The 18,099-nt window shown below is 39.5% G+C and overlaps 1 protein-coding gene across 2 annotated transcripts in view; it reads right to left on the reverse strand.

Annotated features, from left to right (window-relative positions):
* The window catches only part of MORC1 (MORC family CW-type zinc finger 1), a 180,141-nt gene that overhangs the window by 84,248 nt on the left and 77,794 nt on the right, over positions 1–18,099 (reverse strand). For both annotated transcript variants that reach the window (XM_055259777.2, XM_055259776.2), the window contains exon 15: positions 1,761–1,889. In XM_055259777.2, coding sequence (XP_055115752.1) covers positions 1,761–1,889 — 129 coding nt within the window. The remainder of the gene's footprint in view (positions 1–1,760; positions 1,890–18,099) is intronic.

Genomic DNA, 18,099 nt, shown 5'->3' on the forward strand with positions numbered 1-18,099 from the left:
TTTCATCTAAGGCAGAGACAGTCAGTATACACAAAGGTTAAGAACTTGAACAGCTCCACCTCTTACCACCTCTATGATCTTGGACAAATTATTTAACTTCTTATATTTCAGTACCATTATCTATTAAAAGATTAATATTATATTAGTACTTATCTAAAAGTTACTGAGAATGAAATGACATCCTCCTCATCATCATCATAAAAACCAACACTGCTGGACACTATCCTTAGCACTTAGTAAACTTTATTAATTCACATTATTCTTAAAACTCTATAATGTAGCTACAAGTATTAATCTCATTTCGTTAAAGAAGAAACTGAGACTTAAAGAAGTTAAACAATTTGCCCAATTTCGTATAGCTCTTGGGTACTGGAGATTGGATCTTAACAGTACCTGGTACAAATCAAAATCACAGTAATTGTTCTCCATTATTATTAGCATGTGACAGGCTGTCACATACTGTCATCAATTTCCTCAATTATACCTTCTAAGTATCTGTCATGTATGATTCTTTTAACTCTCACTGCCACACCTTCATTCAGACATTTATAATTCGTCACCTGAATCCTAGATTACAACAATAGTCTCCTGTTCTAGCCTTTCACCAAGTCATCCTTCATTGAGCTGCCAGAACAACTTTAACTACAAGTTACCTCTGACCAGTCAGGTCTTCCTTGGAATACTCCCAGGCAAAAGGCTGGGGAGGTGCTCCCCGAGGGCTGTGTAAATACTTCTACAGAGTTTTACACACTATAGGCTGCTTTTTTGTTTGCTCGTCTGTTTTTCTCTACTGAGCTGTTAGTTACAGATATTAGAGACTGTCTTTAATTCCCTACCCCTTTGTGTAGTGGCTGGAAAACATATCAATAAGTGCTGAATGTAATTATCCTTCTATGAAAAAAATTCCAATACCTCCTGCTTATCAAAGTAAAACCTTATCCTGACATTCAAGAATCTCTAACATCTTTACCCAACCTAATACTTCTGTCGTATTATTTATTCATTGTTCAGTGATTCAGTTGTCAGTTACTAAATTCCTACTATGTATTAAACAGCGTTACATATTAAAAATGAAAGATGGCTCTTTCTATTACTCTTTCACAAACATTTTAGCTGAAGTGTACACCTGATATTAACTCACATTTCCCTACTCTTCATCTCTGCCTATCAAAATTCTATTTTAGTTTATTTATTATTTTTTTGAGACAGGGTGGAGTGCAGAGGCACAATCACAGCTCACCACAGCCTCAACCTCCCAGGCTCAAGCGATCCTCCCACTTCAGCCTCTCAAGTAGCTGGGACCACAGGTGTGCACCACTGTGCCTGGCTAATTTTTGTATTTTTTGTAGAGGCGGGGTTTTGCCATGTTGCATAGGCTGGTCTTGAACTCCTGAGCTCAAGCAATCTACCCACCTCAGCCTCCCAAAGTGCTAGGATTATAGGCATGAGCCACCATGCCTGGCCTGAAACTATTTTAAAGACTATCACAAATGCTACTCCATCATAGAATCATGCCTCTACTCCCCCATCCTTTTCTTCGAACCCTCAAATAATTATTTGTCTCTATTATATCATTTACCTTATTTTTCCCTGTATTACCATTATTTTCACACTTAACAACTTTCTTCTAGACTGTAAACTCCTGGAAAGCAAGATGTCTTACTCACCTTTGTCTCCCTCATCCCTCATTTCTTAACACAATGACTTGCATATTTAAGAACTCTTAATATTTGGTAATTAGAATGGACTTCAACACTCACCACATTGTATGATGAATGGGATACCCATGGCTTGTCTTCTTTGATATTGAATAGAATTTAAAGGTTTCTCCATGTCGATGTCATTCTGGTATCCAAATTCATTGCAAAACAATGTTAGATTTCTATTATCTTTAAAAAAAAAAAAAAGCAGGCAAAGAATAACAAAAAAAATCATTAAAATCGAAACAACTGGCAAAGGGAAGTTTGTATATACAATATAATCTCAACTGTGTAAATATTCATACATATACAGAAATAAGAGATTAAAATATCAATATTAGTTGTCTCTGAATAGTGATATGATGAGTGAAAACTATTTTCTGCTTTAGTCTTTTTGCATTTTCCAAATTATATGCAGTAAATCTGCAACATCTTTAAAATAAAAATAAAGACCATAGCATGTATTTTAAAAGTTATGTGTTTATGCAATAAACATATTGACATTTAAAGCACTGTTCTTAAGCATTCCCAGGAAAGACTGTACTGATTAAACTTTAAAGGGCATTCTTAAAATTATTGATATAAATATTTATCTTTCTTATCTCACAGACAGAGGTGGGGTTTTTTATCTTTATTTTATCTCTGGTTCCTTTTCTCTCCAGTCTTTATTGTTTATGCACTATCCTATCCCCAAATTGTGCATTTCCTCCTTGCTTGGAAACACTACTCATCATGGAGGACTGTTTAGAGAGTCGTTTTGTTCTTATTCTTTGATCCAGCAATTATACTGTTAGGAATTATCCCTACACACATACATAAGTTGCCATGTATATTACAGCATTGCTTGACTAGTAAAAAGTTGGAGATAATGTAAAGGCATACGAATAAAGAACTGACAAATTCTGTTCCCCAAAAATGGAACAGTGGGCAACCTTTAAAAAGGAGGAAGTAGAGCTAAATGTAGTGTTGCATCAAGATCTCCAAGTTATAGTTTTAATTTTTTTAAATATATATATATCTCAAAGAGTATCCCTAGTGTAATCATTTTATGTAATGTATGAAAAGCCTGTCCATATAAAATTGCGATGCACATTTTCCTGAATGGATGCAAAAGAAAGTTTTAATAGTGGATATCTTTAGAGCAGAAAGAGAGGTGGAGAGGAAGGCAAGGGAAAATACTTTTACTTTTCACTTTTTATTTTTCTTAGCACTTTGAATATCTTTACATGTGCATATAGTTAAAATTTAAAGAAAAAAATCCATGTTTGACTGTGTTGTCCAATATGATACCCACTAACCATGGTACCAGCCTTACAACAACCTTAACATATGGCTATGTAATCCATGAAAAATGCAAATAAATGATCTAACACTTTATTATTCCTGTTAAAATTTTGGCTCAGGGTGCTATGGGGCTTAGAGATCAGCAGAGAAAGAACTCAGCTTTCAAAAGGGTCTTCACAGTTGGGCTGGGCTAAGCAGACCTCACAAATTCCTGGTCTGCCCTCTTGTCTCTTCACAAAATCCCCAGCTGCTCTTGCTCCAAATTTTCCTTTGGATTTGGCTTTTGGGGCTTTTAATTCAGACTTCCAGTTTCTTCTCTTGGCACAGTATTTGGTTTTTGTGGAGAATCAAGCAATTCCATCTTAAATACTAATCTGCTATGTTGACTTGTGATTAACCCCCGTTCTGGAAATGCCTCTAAAATTTCCACTTTATCTACTGTTACTGTACATCCTTCCCTTAGGTCAAAACAACACTTGACCATAAAACCTGGAACTAGGTAGATTCACATTGCATTCTTACAATTCACTGAGGGGTTGACTTCAATTGTCCTACACATTCTTTCCCTATGGTTTTCATGTCCTGGGTCTGGGGGTTAACGGCGCAGGGATCCACCATTCTTATCTCACCACAGCCTAAGACATAGCTTTTGTTCCTAAGACCCTATTAAACGTTTCTTTCTAAGAAACTGGATTTATCAGCCTCTTTCTTTGGCCTCTCAGCTTCCTTAACCTTTGAGGGTAGCGTCACATGGACTTGTTAACAGTTGAACTGTCTTGGTTTGTCTCATACTCTTCCTCTCTGTACACCAGATCCTGATGTACTACTCCCTGGTATCTAGAAGGGTTGATGAGGTTTTGCTTCTCTGATTTCTTTCTGTGTGTGTGTGTTTTTTTAATTATACTTTAAGTTCTAGGGTACATGTGCACAACGTGCAGGTTTGTTACATAGGCATACATGTGCCATGTTGGTGTGCTGCACCCATTAACTCATCATTTACATTAGGCATTTCTCCTAATCCTATCTCTCTCCCAGCCTCCCACCCCCTGACAGGCCCTGGTGTGTGATGTTCCCCACCCTGTGTCCAAGTGTTCTCATTGTTCACTTCCCACCTATGAGTGAGAACATGCGGTGTTTGGTTTTCTGTCCTTGTTATAGTTTGCTCAGAATGATGGTTTCTAGCTTCATCCATGTCCCTGCAAAGGACATGAACTCACCCTTTCTTATTTTTTTTTTATTTTTTTTATTTTTTTTTTTTTATTATTATACTTTAGGTTTTAGGGTACATGTGCACAATGTGCAGGTTTGTTACATATGTATCCATGTGTCATGCTGATTTCCTGCACCCATTAACTCGTCATCGAGCATTAGGTATATCTCCTAATGCTGTCCCTCCCCTCTCCCACCACCCCGCAACAGTCCCCGGAGTGTGATGTTCCCCTTCCTGTGTCCATGAGTTCTCATTGTTCAATTCCCACCTATGAGTGAGAACATGCGGTCTTTGGTTTTTTGTCCTTGTGATAGTTTACTGAGAATGATGTTTTCCAGTTTCATCCATGTCCCTACAAAGGACATGAACTCGTCATTTTTTATGGCTGCATAGTATTCCATGGTGTATATGTGCCACATTTTCTTAATCCAGTCTATCGTTGTTGGACATTTGGGTTGGTTCCAAGACTTTGCTATTGTGAATAGTGCCGCAATAAACATACGTGTGCATGTGACTTTATAGCAGCATGATTTATAGTCCTTTGGGTATATACCCAGTAATGGGATGGCTGGGTCAAATGGTATTTCTAGTTCTAGATCCCTGAGGAATCGCCACACTGACTTCCACAATGGTTGAACTAGTTTACAGTCCCACCAACAGTGTAAAAGTGTTCCTATTTCTCCACATCCTCTCCAGCACCTGTTGTTTCCTGATTTCTTAATGATGGCCATTCTAACTGGTGTGAGATGGTATCTCATTGTGGTTTTGATTTGCATTTCTCTGATGGCCAGTGATGATGAGCATTTCTTCATGTGTTTTTTGGCTGCATAAATGTCTTCTTTTGAGAAGTGTCTGTTCATGTCCTTTGCCCACTTTTTGATGGGGTTGTTTGTTTTTTTCTTGTAAATTTGTTTGAGTTCATTGTAGATTCTGGATATTAGCCCTTTGTCAGATGAGTAGGTTGCAAAAATTTTCTCCCATTCTGTAGGTTGCCTGTTCACTCTGATGGTAGTTTCTTTTGCTGTGCAGAAGCTCTTTAGTTTAATTAGATCCCATTTGTCAATTTTGGCTTTTGGTGCCATTGCTTTTGGTGTTTTAGACATGAAGTCCTTGCCCACGCCTATGTCCTGAATGGTATTGCCTAGGTTTACTTGTAGGATTTTAATGGTTTTAGGTCTAACATTTAAGTCTTTAATCCATCTTGAATTAATTTTTGTATAAGGTGTAAGGAAGGGATCCAGTTTCAGCTTTCTACGTATGGCTAGCCAGTTTTCCCAGCACCATTTATTAAATAGGGAATCCTTTCCCCATTTCTTGCTTTTGTCAGGTTTGTCAAAGATCAGATAGTTGTAGATATGCGGCATCATTTCTGAGGGCTCTGTTCTGTTCCATTGATCTTTGTCTCTGTTGTGGTACCAGTACCATGCTGTTTTGGTTACTGTAGCCTTGTAGTATAGTTTGAAGTCAGGTAGCGTGATGCCTCCAGCTTTCTTCTTTTGGCTTAGGATTGACTTGGCGATGCGGGCTCTTGTTTGGTTTCATATGAACTTTAAAGTAGTTTTTTCCAATTCTATGAAGAAAGTCATTGGTAGCTTGATGGGGTTGGCATTGAATCTATAAATTACCTTGGGCAGTATGGCCATTTTCACGATATATATATATATATATATATATATTTTTTTTTTTTTTATTATACTTTAGGGTTTTAGGGTACATGTGCACAATGTGCAGGTTTGTTACATATGTATCCATGTGCCATGTTGATTTCCTGCACCCATTAATTCGTCATTTAGCATTAGGTGTATCTCCTAATGCTGTCCCTCCCCCCTCCCCCCACCCCACAACAGTCCCCGGAGCGTGATGTTCCCCTTCCTGTGTCCATGAGTTCTCCTTGTTCAATTCCCACCTATGAGTGAGAACATGCGGTGTTTGGTTTTTTGTCCTTGCGATAGTTTACTGAGAATGATGTTTTCCAGTTTCATCCATGTCCCTACAAAGGACACGAACTCATCATTTTTTATGGCTGCATAGTATTCCATGGTGTATATGTGCCACATTTTCTTAATCCAGTCTATCGTTGTTGGACATTTGGGTTGGTTCCAACTCTTTGCTATTGTGAATAGTGCCGCAATAAACATACGTGTGCATGTGTCTTTATAGCAGCATGATTTATAGTCCTTTGGGTATATACCCAGTAATGGGATGGCTGGGTCAAATGGTATTTCTAGTTCTAGATCCCTGAGGAATCGCCACACTGACTTCCACAATGGTTGAACTAGTTTACAGTCCCACCAACAGTGTAAAAGTGTTCCTATTTCTCCACATCCTCTCCAGCACCTGTTGTTTCCTGATTTTTTTAATGATGGCCATTCTAACTGGTGTGAGATGGTATCTCACTGTGGTTTTGATTTGCATTTCTCTGATGGCCAGTGATGAGGAGCATTTCTTCATGTGTTTTTTGGCTGCATAAATGTCTTCTTTTGAGAAGTGTCTGTTCATGTCCTCTGCCCACTTTTTGATGGGGTTGTTTGTTTTTTTCTTGTAAATTTGTTTGAGTTCATTGTAGATTCTGGATATTAGCCCTTTGTCAGATGAGTAGGTTGCAAAAATTTTCTCCCATTGTGTAGGTTGCCTGTTCACTCTGATGATAGTTTCTTTTGCTGTGCAGAAGCTCTTTAGTTTAATGAGATCCCATTTGTCGATTTTGGCTTTTGTTGCCATTGCTTTTGGTGTTTTAGACATGAAGTCCTTGCCCACGCCTATGTCCTGAATGGTATTGCCTAGGTTTTCTTGTAGGATTTTAATGGTTTTAGGTCTAACATATAAGTCTTTAATCCATCTTGAATTAATTTTTGTATAAGGTGTAAGGAAGGGATCCAGTGGCAGCTTTCTACATATGGCTAGCCAGTTTTCCCAGCACCATTTATTGAATAGGGAATCCTTTCCCCATTTCTTGTTTTTGTCAGGTTTGTCAAAGATCAGATAGTTGTAGCTATGCGGCATCATTTCTGAGGGCTCTGTTCTGTTCCATTGATCTATGTCTCTGTTGTGGTACCAGTACCATGCTGTTTTGGTTACTGTAGCCTTGTAGTATAGTTTAAAGTCAGGTAGCGTGATGCCTCCAGCTTTGTTCTTTTGGCTTAGGATTGACTTGGCGATGCGGGCTCTTTTTTGGTTCCATATGAACTTTAAAGTAGTTTTTTCCAATTCTGTGAAGAAAGTCATTGGTAGCTTGATGGGGATGGCATTGAATCTATAAATTACCTTGGGCAGTATGGCCATTTTCACGATATTGATTCTTCCAACCCATGAGCATGGAATGTTCTTCCATTTGTTTGTATCCTCTTTTATTTCATTGAGCAGTGGTTTGTAGTTCTCCTTGAAGAGGTCCTTCACATCCCTTGTAAGTTGGATTCCTAGGTATTTTATGCTCTTTGAAGCAATTGTGAATGGGAGTTCACTCATGATTTGGCTCTCTGTTTGTCTGTTATTGGTGTACAAGAATGCTTGTGATTTTTGTACATTAATTTTGTATCCTGAGACTTTGCTGAAGTTGCTAATCAGCTTAAGGAGATTTTGGGCTGAGACAATGGGGTTTTCTAGATATACAATCATGTCATCTGCAAACAGGGACAATTTGACTTCCTCTTTTCCTAATTGAATACACTTTATTTCCTTCTCCTGGTGATTGCTCTGGCCAGAACTTCCAACACTATGTTGAATAGGAGTGGTGAGAGAGGGCATCCCTGTCTTGTGCCAGTTTTCAGAGGGAATGCTTCCAGTTTTTGCCCATTCAGTATGATATTGGCTGTGGGTTTGTCATAGATAGCTCTTATTATTTTGAGATACGTCCCATCAATACCTAATTTATTGAGAGTTTTTAGCATGAAGGGTTGTTGAATTTTGTCAAAGGCCTTTTCTGCATCTATTGAGATAATCATGTGGTTTTTGTCTTTGGTTCTGTTTATATGCTGGATCACATTTATTGATTTGCATATGTTGAACCAGCCTTGCATCCCAGGGATGAAGCCCACTTGATTATGGTGGATAAGCTTTTTGATGTGCTGCTGGATTCGGTTTGCCAGTATTTTATTGAGGATTTTTGCATCAATGTTCATCAAGGATATTGCTCTGAAATTCTCTTTTTTGGTTATGTCTCTGCCAGGCTTTGGTATCAGGATGATGCTGGCTTCATAAAATGTGTTAGGGAGGATTCCCTCTTTTTCTATTGATTGGAATAGTTTCAGAAGGAATGGTACCAGTTCCTCCTTGTACCTCTGGTAGAATTCGGCTGTGAATCCATCAGGTCCTGGACTCTTTTTGGTTGGTAAGCTATTGATTATTGCCACAATTTCAGAACCTGTTATTGGTCTATTCAGAGATTCAACTTCTTCCTGGTTTAGTCTTGTGAGGGTGTATTTGTCAAGGAATTTATCCATTTCTTCTAGATTTTCTAGTTTATTTGCATAGAGGTGTTTGTAGTATTCTCTGATGGTAGATTGTATTTCTGTGGGATCGGTGGTGATATCCCCTTTATCATTTTTTATTGCATCTATTTGATTCTTCTCTCTTTTCTTCTTTATTAGTCTTGCTAGCGGTCTATCAATTTTGTTGATCTTTTCAAAAAACCAGCTCCTGGATTCATTAATTTTTTGAAGGGTTTTTTGTGTCTCTATTTCCTTCAGTTCTGCTCTGATTTTAGTTATTTCTAGCCTTCTGCTAGCTTTTGAATGTGTTTGCTCTTGCTTTCCTAGTTCTTTTAATTGTGATGTTAGGGTGTCAATTTTGGATCTTTCCTGCTTTCTCTTGTGGGCATTTAGTGCTATAAATTTCCCTCTACACACTGCTTTGAATGTGTCCCAGAGATTCTGGTATGTTGTGTCTTTGTTCTCGTTGGTTTCAAAGAACATCTTTATTTCTGCCTTCATTTCATTATGTACCCAATAGTCATTCAGGAGCAGGTTGTTCAGTTTCCATGTAGATGAGCGGTTTTGAGTGAGTTTCTTAATCCTGAGTTCTAGTTTGATTGCACTGTGGTCTGAGAGACAGTTTGTTATAATTTCTGTTCTTTTACATTTGCCGAGGAGAGCTTTACTTCCAACTACGTGGTCAATTTTGGAATAGGTGTGGTGTGGTGCTGAAAAAAATGTATATTCTGTTGATTTGGGGTGGAGAGTTCTGCAGATGTCTATTAGGTCCACTTTGTGCAGAGCTGAGTTCAATTCCTGGATATCCTTGTTAACTTTCTGTCTCGTGGATCTGTCTAATGTTGACAGTGGGGTGTTAAAATCTCCCGTTATTATTGTGTGAGAGTTTAAGTCCCTTTGTAGGTCACTGAGGACTTGCTTTATGAATCTGGGTGCTCCTGTGTTGGGTGCATATATATTTAGGATAGTTAGCTCTTCTTGTTGAATTGATCCCTTTACCATTATGTAATGGCCTTCTTTGTCTCTTTTCATCTTTGTTGGTTTAAAGTCTATTTTATCAGAGACTAGGATTGCAACCCCTGCCTTTTTTTGTTTTCCAGTTGCTTGATAGATCTTCCTCCATCCCTTTATTTTGAGTCTATGTGTGTCTCTGCACGTCAGATGGGTTTCCTGAATACAGCACACTGATGGGTCCTGACTCCTTATCCAGTTTGCCAGTCTGTGTCTTTTAATTGGAGCATTTAGCCCATTTACATTTAACGTTAATATTGTTATGTGTGAATCTGATCCTCTCATTATGATGTTAGTTGGTTATTTTGCTCGTTAGTTGATGCAGTTTCTTCCTAGCCTCGATGGTCTTTACAATTTGGCATGTTTTTGCAGGGGCTGGTACCGGTTGTTCCTTTCTATGTTTAGTGCTTCCTTCAGGAGCTCTTTTAGGGCAGGCCTGGTGGTGACAAAATCACTCAGCGTTTGCTTGTCTGTAAAGTATTTTATTTCTCCTTCACTTATCAAGCTTAGTTTGGCTGGATATGAAATTCTGGGTTGAAAATTCTTTTCTTTAAGAATGTTCAATATTGGCCCCCACTCTCTTCTGGCTTGTAGAGTTTCTGCCGAGAGATCAGCTGTTAGTCTGATGGGCTTCCCTTTGTGGGTAACCCGACCTTTCTCTCTGGCTGCCCTTAACATTTTTTCCTTCATTTCAACTTTGGTGAATCTGACAATTATGTGTCTTGGAGTTGCTCTTCTCGAGGAATATCTTTGTGGTGTTCTCTGTATTTCCTGAATCTGAATGTTGGCCTGCCTTGCTAGATTGGGGAAGTTCTCCTGGATAATATCTTGCAGAGTGTTTTCCAACTTGGTTCCATTCTCCCCGTCATTTTCAGGTACACCAATCAGACGTAGGTTTGGTCTTTTCACATAGTCCCAAATTTCTTGGAGGCTTTGTTCATTTCTTTTTATTCTTTTTTCTCTAAACTTCCCTTCTCGCTTCATTTCATTCATTTCATCTTCCATCAGTGATACCCTTTCTTCCAGTTGATCGCATCTGCTACGGAGGCTTCTGCAATCTTCGCGTAGTTCTCGAAACTTGGCTTTCAGCTCCATCAGCTCCTTTAAGCCCTTCTCTCCATTGGTTATTTTAGTTATCCATTCTTCTAATTTTTTTCCAAGTTTTTAACTTCTTTGCTATTGTTTTGAATTTCCTCCCGTAGCTCAGAGTAGTTTGATCGTCTGAATCCTTATTCTCTCAACTCGTCAAAGTCATCCTCCATCCAGCTTTGTTCCATTGCTGGTGAGGAACTGCGTTCCTTTGGAGGAGGACAGGTGCTCTGCTTTTTAGAGTTTCCAGTTTTTCTGCTCTGTTTTTTCCCCATCTTTGTGGTTTTATCTACTTTTGGTCTTTGATGATGGTGATGTACAGATGGGTTTTTGGTGTGGATGTCCCTTCTGTTTGTTAGTTTTCCTTCTACCAGACAGGACCCTCAGCTGCAGGTCTGTTGGAGTTTACTAGAGGTCCACTCCAGACCCTGTTTGGCTGTGTGTCAGCAGCGGTGGCTGCAGAACAGCGGATTTTCGTGAGACCACAAATTCAGCTGTCTGATAGTTCCTCTGGAAGTTTTGTCTCAGAGGAGTACCCGGCCGAGTGAGGTGTCAGTCTGTCCCTACTGGGGGGGTGCCTCCCAGTTAGGCTACTCAGGGGTGAGGGACCCACTTTAGGAGGCAGTCTGTCCATTCTCAGGTCTCCAGCTGCGTGCTGGGAGAACCACTACTCTCTTCAAAGCTGTCAGTCAGACAGGGACATTTAAGTCTATGGAGGTTCCTGCTGACTTTTTGTTTGTCTGTGCCCTGCCCCCAGAGGTGGAGCCTACAGAGGCAGGCAGGCCTCCTTGAGCTGTGGTGGGCTCCACCCAGTTCAAGCTTCCTGGCTGCTTTGTTTACCTAAGCAAGCCTGGGCAATGGCAGGCGCCCCTCCCCCAGCCTCGCTGCCACCTTGCAGCTTGATCTCAGACTGCTGTGCTAGCAATCAGCGAGACTCCATGGGCATAGGACCCTCCAAGCCAGGTGCGGGACACAATCTCCTAGTGGGCCGTTTTCCAGGCCCATTGGAAAAGCACAGTATTAGGGTGGGACTGACCCGATATTCCAGGTGCCGTCTGCTACCCCTTTCTTTGACTAGGAAAGGGAACTCCCTGACCCCTTGCGCTTCCTGAGTGAGGCAATGCCTCGCCTTGCTTCGGCTCGCACACAGTGCCCTTCACTGACTGTCCTGCACCCACTGTTTGGCACCCCCTAGTGAGATGAAACCGGTACCTCAAACAGAAATGCAGAAATCACCCGTCTTCTGTGTCGCTCAGGCTGGGAGCTGTAGACCGGAGCTGTTCCTATTCGGCCATCTTGGCTCTCCTGTCCGAACTCATCCTTTTTTATCGCAGCATAGTATTCCATGGTGTATATGTGCCACATTTTCTTTATCTAGTCTATCACTGATGGACATTTGGGTTGGTTCCAAGTCTTTGCTATTGTGAATAGTTCCTCAATAAACATACGTGTGCATGTGTCTTTATCGTGGCATGATTTCTAATCCTTTGGGTATATACCCAGTAATGGGATTGCTGGGTCAAATGGTATTTCTAGCCCTAGGTCCTTGAGGAATTGCCACACTGTCTTCCACAATGGTTGAACTAATTTACACTCCCACCAACAGTGTAAAAGCATTACCATTTCTCCACATCCTCTCCAGTGTCTGTTGTTTCACGACTTTTTAATGATCACCATTGTAACTGGCATGAGATGGTATCTCACTGTGGTTCTGATTTGCATTTCTCTGATGAGCAGTGATGATGAGCATTTTTTCATGTGTCTGTTGGTGCATAAATGTCTTCTTTTGAGAAGTGTCTGTTCATATCCTTTGGTGATGGGTTTTTTTTGTGTGTGTGTAAATTTGTTTAAATTCTTTGTAGATTCTGGATATTAGTCCTTTGCCAGATGGGTAGATTGCAAACATTTTCTCCCGTTCTGTAGGTTGCCTGTTCACTCTGATTGTAGTTTCTTTTGCTGCGCAGAAGCTCTTCGGTTTAATTAGATCCCATTTGTCTATTTTGGCTTTTGTTGCCATTGCTTTTTGTGTTTTAGTCATGAAGTCTTTGTCCATGCCTATGTCCTGAATGGTATTGCCTAGGTTTTCTTCTAGGATTTTATGGTTTTAGGTCTTACATTTAAGTCTTTAATCCATCTTGAGTGAATTTTTGTACAGGGTGTAAGGAAGGGATCCAGTTTTGGCTTTCTTCATATGGCTAGCCAGTTTTCCCAGCACTATTTATTAAATAGGGAATCCTTTCCCCATTTCTTGTTTTTGTCAGGTTTGTCAAAGACCAGATGGTTGCAGATGTGTGGTGTTACTTCTGAGGCCTCTGTTCTGTTTCATTGGTCTATATATCTGTTTTGTTACCAGTACCATGATGTTTTGGTTACTGTGGCCTTGTAGTATAGTCAGGTAGCGTGATGCCTCCAGCTTTGTTCTTTTTGCTTAGAATTGTCTTGGCTATACAGGCTCTTTTTTGGTTAACACAGAGTCTCACTCCTTCACTCGGGCTGAAGTGCAGTGGCGTGATCTTGGCTCACTGCAACCTCTGCCTCCTGGGTTCAAGCAATTCTCGTGACTCAGCCTCCTGAATAGCTGAGATTACAGGTGTGTGCCATAGTGCCTGGCTAATTTTTGTATTTTTAGTAGAGATGGGCTTCACCATGTTGGCCAGGTTGGTCTTCAACTCCTGACCTGAAGTGATCCACCCACCTCAGCCTCCCAAAGTGCTAGGATTACAGGCGTGAGCCACCATGCCCCCACCTGCTTCTCTGATTTCTACATTAACTATTTAGTCTTTACTATATCAAAGTAGAGGGTGCTGTAGATTAAAAGAAACATGGATTTGAGTGCTGGCTCTGTTATATATTAGTTGTATAGTTGTGGGCAAGCCACTAAGCTTTCTTATCTATCAAGTGAGTAACTGCAGTAACCTGCCTTGCAAATTTATCACAAAGAATAAATGTGAAGGCACACTAAAAACTATAAAACCTGGAGGATTCTGGGAAGAAGATAGAGTAGGAAGCATCAGAAATCTGTTTCACCACCCAGACAAAAACTGCACTGGCAGAATCTCATGTAACTATTTGGGAACTCTGGAGTCTACTGAAGGCTTACAACTTTCAGGGGAAGGGATGGATATTAAATTGCAGTTAATTTCAGTCATTTCAGCTCTCAGCCAGTAGTAGCTACACATCCTACACTCCATGTTCCTAGAAGATCTTTCACACAGCTTGCTGAAATCAGGGTGGGGAGAAAAAAAGACCCTGTCCTCCAAATAATGGGGACTCCTGCTCTGATCACCAATTGCTGTCTATGATCACAGAAGTATAGATGAAGAGGTGAAGGCCATTTTTGCTATGCCTCTCCCTCATGGTTGCAAGCCCCTCCCCTTCTAACTGGAATGAATTCCAGGGGATTTAAGGGACTGGTGTCTTTTTTTACCTTGTTTCATTTATCTCCTTTTCGCCTTATGGAAATCAGACATTGAAGACGAGTGCATCCAAAAGCTGCTACATGTAGAGAGGAAATTAGGAAGTCACTGCACATGTCCAGGCAAAGGCACAGGCTCAGGCTCAGAAAAACCCAAGAAAACCTTAAGTGTATAGCTCAGGCTGATCTGCACAGAGAGAGCCTACAACAATTTAAACAACAACAACAACAAAAAACAGTAAGTCTTAGAGAAGGAAGAGACTCTGATTTCTGGAAATACAACACTGTTAGATTCAAATGTCCAGTTTTTGGCAAAAGAAAAATCACAAGTCATACATAGAAACAGGAAAGTATGACACATTCCAAGCGAAAGAATGAATCAACAGAAATTATGCCTGAAAAACACCTGATGGCAGATCTACTAGACAAAGACTTTAAAATGACTGTCTCAAAGACACTCAAAGAACTGGAAGAAAAAAAAAGAAAGAAAGAAAGAAAAAAACAAAAGAAAGAAGAAAGCCAGGCACAGTGGCTCATGCCTGTAATCCCAGCACTGTGGGAAGCCGAGGCAGATGGATTACCTGGGGTCAGGAGTTTGAGATCACCCTGACCAGCATGGTGAAACTCCGTCTCTACTAAAAATACAAAAATTAGCCAGGTGTGGTGGCACACACCTGTAATCCCAACTACTTGGGTGGCTGAGGCATGAGAATCTCTTGAAACTGGAAGGCAGAGGTTGCAAGGAGCAGAGATTGTGCCACCACACTCCAGACTGGCTGACAGAGTAAAACTCTGTCTCAAAAAAAAAGAAAGAAAGAAATGTGAAAAAGTCAAGAAAATGATGTATGAACAAAATGTAAATATCATAAAGAAATACAGAACTTAAAAAGAAATTATGGAGCTGAAAAAATACCATAACCGAAATTTAAAAGTCACTAGAGGGATACAGAGTCAGATTTGAGAAAGCAGAAGAGAAGAGCCACCAGGCATGGTGGCTCACACCTGTAATCCCAGCACTTTGGGAGGCCAAGCTGGGTGGATCACAAGGTCAAGAGATCAAGACCATCCTGGCCAACACGGTGAAACCCCGTCTCTACTAAAAATACAAAAAAATAGCCAGGCATGATGGTGGGTGCCTGTAGTCCCAGCTACTCAGGAGGCTGAAGCAGGAAAATGGCGTGAATCCGGGAGGCAGAGCTTGCAATAAGCCGAGATCGTGCCACTGCACTCCAGCCTGGGAGACAAAGACTCTGTCTCAAAAAAAAAAAAAAAAAAGAAAAAGCAGAAGAGAAAATCTGAACACAGAAGTGAACTTTAATACAGAATAATGAAAACTAAGTCTAATGAACAACAACAAAAAATATTGAATAAAAGTGGCCAGGCACAGTGGCTCACACCTGTAATTCTAGCACTTTGGGAGGCCAAGGTGGGCGGATCACCTGAGGTCAGGAGTTCAAGACCAGCCTGGCCAACATGGTAAACCCCATCTCTACTAAAAATAAAAAAAAATTAGGCCAGGCGCCATGGCTCAAGCCTGTAATCCCAGCACTTTTGGAGGCCAAGGGGGGCGGATCATGAGGTCAAGAGATCAAGACCATCCTGGCCAACATGGTGAAACCACGTCTCTACTAAAAATACAAAAGTTAGCTGGGTGTGGTGGCGCATACCTGTAGTCCCAGCGACTCAGGAGGCTGAGGCAGGAGAATTGCTTGAAACAGAAGGTGGAGGTTGCAATGAGCTGAGATTGTGCCATTGCACTCCAGCCTGGTGACAGAGTAAGACTCCATCTCAAAAAAAAAAAAAAAAATTAGCCAGGGGTGGTGCATACCTGTAATGCCAGCTACTTAGGTGGCTGAGGCATGAGAATCGCTTGAACCCAGGAGGTGGAGACTGCAGTAAGCCGAGATTGTGCCACTACACTCCAGCCTGGGCAACAGAGTGAGACTCCATCTCAAAAAAAAAATTGAATAAAAGTGAACAGAGCCCAAGAACTAGACATCATCAAGTAAGCCATTATACACCTTATGGAAACCCTAGAAGAAAATGAGAGAAAGAAAGGGAGAGACTATTCAAATAAATAAGGGCTGAAATTTTTCTATATTTGGTGAGAAGTGTGAATATACACATCTTAGGTGCTTAAAAAATTTCAAGTAGGATGAACTCAAAAAAACCCAAGAAACATAATCAAACTGTAGAAAGACAAAGATTTTTGAAAGTAGAAAGAAAAAAGCAATTTGTCACATACAAGGGATCTTCAATAAGATTACCAGAAGATTTCTCATCAGAAGGGAAGCCAGAGGCAGTGAACTGACATTATTATTAAAGTGCTAAAAGAAAACAAACTATCAACTAAGAATCCCATATTTGGCAAAACTAGCCTTTAAAAGTGAGAGAGAAGTTAAGACATCCTCAGATAAACAAAAGGCAAAAGAGTTCATTACCACTAAGACCAGCCCTGCAAGAAATGCTAAGGGAATTTTGCAAGTTGACATGAAAGGACATCAGACAGTAACTAGTAACTGTATAAAGAAATAAAGATATCATTAAAGGCAAATAAATGGGCAATTATAAAACAAGTATTATTGTAACAATGGTATGTAACTACACTCTTGGTTTCCTAAATAATTTAAGAGACTAATGCATTAAAATTATTAGTTTATGTTTTTGTACATACATGGTATAAAAATGTAATTTTATGACATTAGTAACTGAAAGGAGTGGGAAAAGAGCTTCTTGACCCTTTTCCTGTTTAGAAAAAAAAGTGTAGTTCATTGCCAGCATTCATTTAACATGTTTTTTGAGGCTGAAGCAAATATGACTGATTTTCAATGTGAAAATAAAATATAAAAACTGATCTTTAGAGTTGTTTCTAAACAGAACTAACATCAGAATCACCTGAATAATCAGAATTGCCTATTTTGAAAAAATCAGATACATCAAATGAATCTTTGGCCAACAACTGTTTGAGAACAATGTTAGCATCATGCACAGGAATGCTTTGTTTTCCTAGGTTTACATTTTCAGTGATCAAAAATTACTGTACTTTGTAAATAGAAATGCCACTACTAAAAACAGAATGCTATAAACAAGGCTGATATACTGGAGCAATGTGAAAATAATAATTCAAAGTGAGATATTTCATGGCAAAGTTATCTTGGGGTAAACGTAGCCACAAGTGCCACTGGTGAGTATCCCTGGGGCAAACAGGAAAAGGGTTAAGGATCAGAGTTTTTGTATGTTATTGAAGTTAAGCTGGTATATATTTAAATTAGAATGTTATCACTTTAGCATGTTAAATGTGATCTCCATAGTAACCACAAACAAATGGCTAGAATATACTTTTGTTTCACTACAAAAAATCAATAAGACACAAAAGAAAATAATGCAGGAAATGAGTACCAAAAAGCTATAAGGCATAGATAAAACAATTAATAAAATGACAAAATTTTCTCCTTATCAGTAATTACTTTAAATGTAAATGGACTAAACATTCCATTCAAAAGACAGAGATTAGCAGAATAAATTAAAAAACATAATCCCAGCATATGTTGTCTATGACTTACTTTTGATCCAAAGACACAAATTGGTTGAAAATGAAATGATGGAAAAGTATATTTCTTGCAAATAGTAACCAAAAGAGAGCAGATATGGCTATGATAATACCAGACAAAACAGACTTGAAATCAAAAAAGTTTATAAGAGACAAAGAAGGACATTATACTTTAATGGGAGGTTCAGTATAGCTAGAAAATGTAACAATTACAAACATTTATGCACCTAATAACAGACCATCAATTATATAAAGCAAAAATTAACAAAACTAAAGGGAGAAATAAACAGTTCTACAATATTAACTGGATACTTTAATACCTCACTCTCAATAACTGATAAAACATCTAGACAGAAGTAAAGTAAGGAAATGGAGTAGTTGAACAACACAATAAACCAACTATATCTAAAAAC

This window comes from Symphalangus syndactylus, chromosome 21, assembly GCF_028878055.3.
Source record: "Symphalangus syndactylus isolate Jambi chromosome 21, NHGRI_mSymSyn1-v2.1_pri, whole genome shotgun sequence".
NCBI lineage: Eukaryota > Metazoa > Chordata > Mammalia > Primates > Hylobatidae > Symphalangus > Symphalangus syndactylus.